The sequence below is a fragment of the Pituophis catenifer genome, unplaced genomic scaffold, assembly GCF_029215685.1.
Source record: "Pituophis catenifer annectens isolate HBS135680 unplaced genomic scaffold, rPitCat1.0.hap2 SCAF_10, whole genome shotgun sequence".
NCBI lineage: Eukaryota > Metazoa > Chordata > Lepidosauria > Squamata > Colubridae > Pituophis > Pituophis catenifer.
In genome coordinates, this window is record NW_027256890.1 from 10,824,181 (window position 1) to 10,833,919 (window position 9,739).

A 9,739-nucleotide genomic window follows, 5' to 3' on the forward strand; every position below is an offset into this window, starting at 1 on the left:
TTCTTTTTAATGTATATCTGTGGCATTGTGCTACTCTGGGATTCTCCTTCATTTTAGTGGCGTGTTTGAGGTTGAGTTCAAGGAGGAACCTATTCATCAGGAGAGTTTTATGAGGACGATCCATTTCTTCTGGTAAGAAAACACTTAGCACTTGGTGGTCTGTAAAGTTCAGCATCTAATGTAGGAGAAGCACACAGGAGTGTACAACTCTTTGCAAAGGGTTCATTCTGACATCTTCTAGCCTTGACCTAAGTTGGCACCTGTGACCGCCTTTTAGCCAGTTACAATCCCTTTTCTCCCACATCCAGGCTAGTGTTGAAGCACCTGCTAATCATCTGTAGCCCCTCCAATTTTGCATCTTCTCCTTTGGTAGTTTCAACCAAACCAGAGAGGGCTGATGATGCCCTGGGCCTCCCCTGCATCTTCTCCTTCCATGCTCCGGTATCCATCGTCCCCCTTGATGGGGACAGAGAGGCTTCCTTGCGGATGGAAATGAGCCAGCAGAAGTTTCTCTCCTGTCTTTTCGGTTCAAGTACATCCAATCCCCAGTCAAAGTATGTTGTTTCTTGTTTCAGGTTGAAGGGGCAGAGAGGAGGTTTTTGTCACACTTCGCCATAAGAATTCACCACTGTGCAACACAGTACCTCCACTTTTCCATCTACCACAGTAATAATCTGCCTCGTCATCAGCCTGTGCATTGGTGATGCTTAAAGATCCTGTAGTCCCAGATCTGGTGGCAGTGAACCGATTTGGGATCCCTTCTCCCCTGCTGCTGCAGCCGTCACAGTGGACAAAACGAGGCGATTTCCCTGGTTTCTGTTGATACCAGTAAATGGTATTAGAAACCTGGGTTATGCAGGAGATCATAATGGTTCCACCTGGGGACACGGAGCTGGAAGGAGGCTGGATCCAACTTTCTTGACAGTCAATACCTTCAAAAGGGAGAAAGAGAGCGGTGAAGTAAAGGAAAAAAATACCGTATCTGTGATCCACTTTATTATTCTTAAATATTTCAGGGAACCGTGTTTTTATTAAACACAAAAGCCAAGCCTCTCCTGGGCCATGAAAACTTTACCTGTGCAGTAAATGAAGAGTGCTAAGAAAATCACAGCCCAACCCATGGTCAACCTTGGCAAGGAGTATCCTTCTAAGGAGGAAAATTACCACCTTCTTCAGATCTTCTCCCTTCCTTTCCTTAAATGCCCCTGCTTTCTCCTTTCATGCAAATGAGATCTGCCCTCATTGGTTCTACTAGAAAACTTTCTTCCCCAAAACCATTTTGAGGTCTTCTGGTTTAACCAATGACCGTAGGAAATATTTGCATATTAGAGATTTGCAAAACGGGAGGAATTAATATGTCTCCATTAAAAATCACACCCTGCTGCTTGAGGAACAGGGATAGGTTTCTTCAGACCCATCATTTACTTATACATGAATTTGACATGGACATGATACATGTGATTATGTAACTCAACCTCAATAGCATGGAAAAGCACAAGTCTAGGGAAGAGGAGGAGGACCACATAGTCCATTTGCATACATGGGCTAACCAGGTCTTAAGAAATCCTCATATTTTATTTTTTTTAATTTTGGGAACAGGTCACCTGAAGCATAGTTGTTGGACCGAACTATTTCCTTTTCTCTTCTCCTATTTCACCTCTTCTGTGAAGGATCAGGGCCCTCCTCTCTCCCTTATAGTAGAGGAGTAGACTAGCTGTTGCGGGAGCCACATCTGACTGTCCTTTGGTTTAAGTCGTTTTTGGGAGAAGCATGAAACAATGGCAGCAACCCCTGTTGGGCACAGATTTTGCACCACCTGTGTTATCCCCACCTGGGCTGAAGAAATGCAGCATTTGCCATCCAGTAACAGTAAGTCGGAAGGGACCTTGGAGGTCATCTAGTCCAACCCCCTGTTCATGCAGGATTGGAAGATAAGCCACACTGTAGAAAGACAAAAATCAACAATGGCTTTGAGCCATAATGCCATTTCTCTAAATGCAATAGGAACACCCTTCAAATGCCAGGAGTTTTCCTGACTCCCAGAGTCACATAAGGCCCAGCAAACACCTGTAAGCTCTAAATGACGAGAATGCAACATCTGCATTCTCCCCACCTGGGCAGAAGAAAGGCAGCATCTCTCATCCTTTGAAGACCATCATCATCCTTCTCCTTAAACATTAGAGGAAGGAAAAGACCCCCCAAAAAATAAAGGATGAAATAAAGAAGAAAACTAGATTGGGACAAAATGTGTCATCTTTATTCATTCTATTTCAGAAGATGTTCCAAAGTCTTCCTTAATATTTTTAACGCTTTGATTTAATGAGAGATCATATGTATGTCTGGAGCATCATGCTTGTTTCTGCTTTTCCTTCTTGGATTTCCTGGTGTGCTTGAGGTTGAGATAAAGGAGGGACCTGTTCATCAGAAGAGTTCCATGTTTTCAGTGGCTCATTCATTTCTCCCCGTAAGAATATTTAGCACATCATCTGTAAAGCTCAACATCTAATCTAAGAGAACCACAAGTGAGGCTTCCAATGGATATGAAGTGTTCATCCTTACAACCTCTAGCCTTGACCCAAACTTGCCCCAGTGGCCACTTTTTAGCCTGTGTCTTCATAAAGTCCCTTTTATCCCATCTCCAGTCTGGTGTTGAAGCACCTGCAAATCATCTGTAGCTTCTTTCCAATTTTGCATCTTATCTTTTGACTCAAACCACGGAGGACTGAGACCATGGGTCTGTGGGCTTTCCCTTCGCCTTTCTCTTTCCTGTTCCTGCATTCCTCACCCCTCTTCATAGGGACCGAGAGACTTCTTTGCAGATAGAAATGAACTTGCAGAAGTTTCTCTCCTGTCTTCTCACCTCTGGTTTCCTCGGTCACAAGTCAAGGAACGTTGCTTCTTGTTTCAGGCTGAAGAGGCAGAGAGGAGGTTTTTGTCGCACTTCCCCATAAGAATTAATCACTGTGGAACGCGTTGGCTGCATTGTTCCAGCTAACACAGAAATAAATTCCTTCATCTTCAGCCTGCACATTGGTGATAGTCAAAGATCCTGTAGTCCCAGATCTGGTGGCAGTGAACCGATTTGGGATCCCTTCTCCCCTGTTACTGCAGCCATCACAGTGGACAAAACGAGGGGCTTCTCCTGCTTTCTGTTGATTCCAGCCAATGCTGTAGGAACTCTGAGTTGTTAAACAGGAGATCCTAATGGTTTCACCCAGGGACACGGAGCTGGAGGGAGGCTGAGTCCAAGTGGACTGACCATCAATGCCTTTCAAGAGGTGGGGACAGGGAGAGAAAGAGTGGAGAGAGAAAAAGAAAGAAATACTGTTAAACTGATGCACCTTTCTTTGCTCTTGGACACTTCCATGGGACTCTGTTCTTATGAGAATCACAGCCAAATCCTCTCTTGGACCAGGAAAACTTTACCTGTGCAGTAAGTAAGAAGTGTTAAGAAAATCACAGCCCAACCCATGGTCAACTTTGGCAAGGAGTATCCTTCTAAGGATGAAAATTATAACCTTTTTCAGATCTTCTCCCTTCCTTTCCTTAAATGCCCCTGCTTTCTCCTTTCCTTTTAGGAACTCTGAGTTGTTAAACAGGAGATCGTAATGGTTCCACCTGGGAACACAGAGCTGGAGGGAGGTTGAGTCCAAGTGGACTGACCATCGATGCCTATACATAATGATGGGAGATAGGAAAGGAAAGAGTGAGGAAGAAAAAGAAAGAAATATAGTGATGCATCTTCCTTTGCTTTGATCATTTCCAAGGAAAGCTTTTCTTATAAGAATCACAGCCAAATCCTCTCTTGTTCCAGGAAAGCTTTACCTGTGCAGTAAGTGAGGAGTGCTAAGAAAATCACAGCCCAACCCATCGTCAACTTTGGCAAGGAAAATCCTTCTAGGGAAAGAAATTATAACCTTCTTCAGATCTTCTCCCTACCTTTCCTTAAATGCTCCTGCTTTCTCCTTTCATGCAAATGAGATCTGCCCTCATTGGTTCTACCAGACAACTTTCTTCCCCAAAACCATTTTGAGGTCTTCTGGTTTAACCAATGACCAGAGGAGACATTTGCATAGAGGAGATTTGGAAACCATGACGAATTATAAGGTCAATTAAAAATCAAACCGTGCTACTTGTAGAACTGGAAAACTTGTGAATTTCTTCAAACACACTTCTTTATATGTAAAATTGACATGGAAATTATACATGAAATTGGGCAACTCCACTTCATCTCCATAGTGTGTAAAACCACCAGCCTAGGGAAATGAGGATGACCATAGTCCATTTGGACATATGAACTAAGGCAGGTCATAAGAAATCCTCATATTCTTTTTTTTAAAAAATATATTTGGAGGAAGCCACCAGAAGCAGAGTTGGTGGTCCCAATAATTTCCTCTTATCCTACATATTTCATGTGTTCTGTGAGGGATCAGCTCCTTCCTCCTTCATTTAATGGAGAGGAAGAGAGGAGACATTTCAGGAGCCACATCTGACCATGCTTTTGCTGAAGTCATTTTTTGGAGGACTTTGAAAGGGCATCAGCAGCCCCTACTGGCTGGTGATATTGCAACATCTGTCTTATCCCCACCTGGGCTGAAGAAGTGGAGCATTTCTGTCCTTTGAGGACCAACGTCTTCCTTCTGTTTAAATATCAGAAAAAGAAGAAGAAAAAAACAAGGGGAAGGAGAAGGAGGATGTGCCTTCTATCTTAATTCTCTTACAGAAGATTTCACAAAGTCTCCCTTCTTTTTAATGTATATCTGTGGCATTGTGCTACTCTGGGATTCTCCTTCATTTTAGTGGTGTGTTTGAGGTTGAGTTCAAGGAGGTACCTATTCATCAGGAGAGTTTTATGAGGATGATCCATTTCTTCTGGTAAGAAAACACTTAGCACTTGGTGGTCTGTAAAGTTCAGCATCTAATGTAGGAGAAGCACACAGGAGTGTACAACTCTTTGCAAAGGGTTCATTCTGACATCTTCTAGCCTTGACCTAAGTTGGCACCTGTGACCGCCTTTTAGCCAGTTACAATCCCTTTTCTCCCACATCCAGGCTAGTGTTGAAGCACCTGCTAATCATCTGTAGCCCCTCCAATTTTGCATCTTCTCCTTTGGTAGTTTCAACCAAACCAGAGAGGGCTGATGATGCCCTGGGCCTCCCCTGCATCTTCTCCTTCCATGCTCCGGTATCCATCGTCCCCCTTGATGGGGACAGAGAGGCTTCCTTGCGGATGGAAATGAGCCAGCAGAAGTTTCTCTCCTGTCTTTTCTGTTCAAGTACATCCAATCCCCAGTCAAAGTATGTTGTTTCTTGTTTCAGGTTGAAGGGGCAGAGAGGAGGTTTTTGTCACACTTCGCCATAAGAATTCACCACTGTGCAACACAGTACCTCCACTTTTCCATCTACCACAGTAATAATCTGCCTCGTCCTCAGCCTGTGCATTGGTGATGCTTAAAGATCCTGTAGTCCCAGATCTGGTGGCAGTGAACCGATTTGGGATCCCTTCTCCCCTGTTGCAGCCGTCACAGTGGACAAAACGAGGCGATTTCCCTGGTTTCTGTTGATACCAGTAAATGGTATTAGAAACCTGGGTTGTGCAGGAGATCGCAATGGTTCCACCTGGGGACACGGAGCTGGAGGGAGGCTGGATCCAACTTTCTTGACAGTCAATACCTTCAAAAGGGAGAAAGAGAGCGGTGAAGTAAAGGAAAAAATACCGTATCTGTGATCCACTTTATTCTTCTTAAATATTTCAGGGAACCGTGTTTTTATTAAACTCAAAAGCCAAGCCTCTCCTGGGCCATGAAAACTTTACCTGTGCAGTAAATGAAGAGTGCTAAGAAAATCACAGCCCAACCCATGGTCAACCTTGGCAAGGAGTATCCTTCTAAGGAGGAAAATTACCACCTTCTTCAGATCTTCTCCCTTCCTTTCCTTAAATGCTTCTGCTTTCTCCTTTCATGCAAATGAGATCTGCCCTCATTGGTTCTACCAGACAACTTTCTTCCCCAAAACCATTTTGTGGTCTTCTGGTTTAACCAATGACCGGAGGAAATATTTGAATATTAGAGATTTGGAAAACGGGAGGAATTAATAGGTCTCCATCAAAAATCAGACCCTGCTGCTTGAGGAACAGGGATATGTTTCTTCAGACCCACCATTTAATTATACATGAATTTGACATGGACATGATACATGTGATTATGTAACTCAACCTCAATAGCATGGAAAAGCACAAGTCTAGGGAAGAGGAGGAGGACCACATAGTCCATTTGCATACATGGGCTAACCAGGTCTTAAGAAATCCTCATATTTTATTTTTTTTAATTTTTGGAACAGGTCACCTGAAGCATAGTTGTTGGACCGAACTATTTCCTTTTCTCTTCTCCTATTTCACCTCTTCTGTGAAGGATCAGGGCCCTCCTCTCTCCCTTATAGTAGAGGAGTAGATTAGGCGTTGCAGGAGCCACATCTGACGGTCCTTTGGTTTAAGTCGTTTTTGGGAGAAGCATGAAACAATGGCAGCAACCCCTGTTGGGCACAGATATTGCAGCACCTGTGTTATCCCCACCTGGGCTGAAGAAATGCAGCATTTGCCATCCAGTAACAGTAAGTTGGAAGGGACCTTGGAGGTCATCTAGTCCAACCCCCTGTTCATGCAGGATTGGAAGATAAGCCACACTGTAGAAAGACAAAAATCAACAATGGCTTTGAGCCATAATGCCATTTCTCTAAATGCAATAGGAACACCCTTCAAATGCCAGGAGTTTTCCTGACTCCCAGAGTCACATAAGGCCCAGCAAACACCTGTAAGCTCTAAATGACGAGAATGCAACATCTGCATTCTCCCCACCTGGGCAGAAGAAAGGCAGCATCTCTCATCCTTTGAAGACCATCATCATCCTTCTCCTTAAACATTAGAGGAAGGAAAAGACCCCCCAAAAAATAAAGGATGAAATAAAGAAGAAAACTAGATTGGGACAAAATGTGTCATCTTTATTCATTCTATTTCAGAAGATGTTCCAAAGTCTTCCTTAATATTTTTAACGCTTTGATTTAATGAGAGATCATATGTATGTCTGGAGCATCATGCTTGTTTCTGCTTTTCCTTCTTGGATTTCCTGGTGTGCTTGAGGTTGAGATAAAGGAGGGACCTGTTCATCAGAAGAGTTCCATGTTTTCAGTGGCTCATTCATTTCTCCCCGTAAGAATATTTAGCACATCATCTGTAAAGCTCAACATCTAATCTAAGAGAACCACAAGTGAGGCTTCCAATGGATATGAAGTGTTCATCCTTACAACCTCTAGCCTTGACCCAAACTTGCCCCAGTGGCCACTTTTTAGCCTGTGTCTTCATAAAGTCCCTTTTATCCCATCTCCAGTCTGGTGTTGAAGCACCTGCAAATCATCTGTAGCTTCTTTCCAATTTTGCATCTTATCTTTTGACTCAAACCACGGAGGACTGAGACCATGGGTCTGTGGGCTTTCCCTTCGCCTTTCTCTTTCCTGTTCCTGCATTCCTCACCCCTCTTCATAGGGACCGAGAGACTTCTTTGCAGATAGAAATGAACTTGCAGAAGTTTCTCTCCTGTCTTCTCACCTCTGGTTTCCTCGGTCACAAGTCAAGGAACGTTGCTTCTTGTTTCAGGCTGAAGAGGCAGAGAGGAGGTTTTTGTCGCACTTCCCCATAAGAATTAATCACTGTGGAACGCGTTGGCTGCATTGTTCCAGCTAACACAGAAATAAATTCCTTCATCTTCAGCCTGCACATTGGTGATAGTCAAAGATCCTGTAGTCCCAGATCTGGTGGCAGTGAACCGATTTGGGATCCCTTCTCCCCTGTTACTGCAGCCATCACAGTGGACAAAACGAGGGGCTTCTCCTGCTTTCTGTTGATTCCAGCCAATGCTGTAGGAACTCTGAGTTGTTAAACAGGAGATCCTAATGGTTTCACCCAGGGACACGGAGCTGGAGGGAGGCTGAGTCCAAGTGGACTGACCATCAATGCCTTTCAAGAGGTGGGGACAGGGAGAGAAAGAGTGGAGAGAGAAAAAGAAAGAAATACTGTTAAACTGATGCACCTTTCTTTGCTCTTGGACACTTCCATGGGACTCTGTTCTTATGAGAATCACAGCCAAATCCTCTCTTGGACCAGGAAAACTTTACCTGTGCAGTAAGTAAGAAGTGTTAAGAAAATCACAGCCCAACCCATGGTCAACTTTGGCAAGGAGTATCCTTCTAAGGATGAAAATTATAACCTTTTTCAGATCTTCTCCCTTCCTTCCCTTAAATGCCCCTGCTTTCTCCTTTCCTTTTAGGAACTCTGAGTTGTTAAACAGGAGATCGTAATGGTTCCACCTGGGAACACGGAGCTGGAGGGAGGTTGAGTCCAAGTGGACTGACCATCGATGCCTATACATAATGATGGGAGATAGGAAAGGAAAGAGTGAGGAAGAAAAAGAAAGAAATATAGTGATGCATCTTCCTTTGCTTTGATCATTTCCAAGGAAAGCTTTTCTTATAAGAATCACAGCCAAATCCTCTCTTGTTCCAGGAAAGCTTTACCTGTGCAGTAAGTGAGGAGTGCTAAGAAAATCACAGCCCAACCCATCGTCAACTTTGGCAAGGAATATTCTTTTAGGGAAAGAAATTACCACCTTCTTCAGATCTTCTCCCTACCTTTCCTTAAATGCTCCTGCTTTCTCCTTTCATGCAAATGAGATCTGCCCTCATTGGTTCTACCAGACAACTTTCTTCCCCAAAACCATTTTGAGGTCTTCTGGTTTAACCAATGACCAGAGGAGATATTTGCATAGAGGAGATTTGGAAACCATGACGAATTATAAGGTCAATTAAAAATCAAACCGTGCTACTTGTAGAACTGGAAAACTTGTGAATTTCTTCAAACACACTTCTTTATATGTAAAATTGACATGGAAATTATACATGAAATTGGGCAACTCCACTTCATCTCCATAGTGTGTAAAACCACCAGCCTAGGGAAATGAGGATGACCATAGTCCATTTGGACATATGAACTAAGGCAGGTCATAAGAAATCCTCATATTCTTTTTTTAAAAAAATATATTTGGAGGAAGCCACCAGAAGCAGAGTTGGTGGTCCCAATAATTTCCTCTTATCCTACATATTTCATGTGTTCTGTGAGGGATCAGCTCCTTCCTCCTTCATTTAATGGAGAGGAAGAGAGGAGACATTTCAGGAGCCACATCTGACCATGCTTTCGCTGAAGTCATTTTTTGGAGGACTTTGAAAGGGCATCAGCAGCCCCTACTGGCTGGTGATATTGCAACATCTGTCTTATCCCCACCTGGGCTGAAGAAGTGGAGCATTTCTGTCCTTTGAGGACCAACGTCTTCCTTCTGTTTAAATATCAGAAAAAGAAGAAGAAAAAAACAAGGGGAAGGAGAAGGAGGATGTGCCTTCTATCTTAATTCTCTTACAGAAGATTTCACAAAGTCTCCCTTCTTTTTAATGTATATCTGTGGCATTGTGCTACTCTGGGATTCTCCTTCATTTTAGTGGCGTGTTTGAGGTTGAGTTCAAGGAGGTACCTATTCATCAGGAGAGTTTTATGAGGACGATCCATTTCTTCTGGTAGGAAAACACTTAGCACTTGGCGGTCTGTAAAGTTCAGCATCTAATGTAGGAGAAGCACACAGGAGTGTACAACTCTTTGCAAAGGGTTCATTCTGACATCTTCTAGCCTTGACCTAAGTTGG

The 9,739-nt window shown here is 43.4% G+C and overlaps 1 gene segment (V, D, J or C); it reads right to left on the bottom strand.

Moving 5' to 3' along the window:
* Positions 1–375: 375 nt before the first annotated feature.
* On the bottom strand, positions 376–1,121 carry LOC139322105 (immunoglobulin lambda variable 3-25-like). The segment is given in 3 exon segments: positions 376–479; positions 645–932; positions 1,076–1,121. Coding segments are annotated over 3 exon segments (438 nt in total).
* Positions 1,122–9,739: the final 8,618 nt, after the last annotated feature.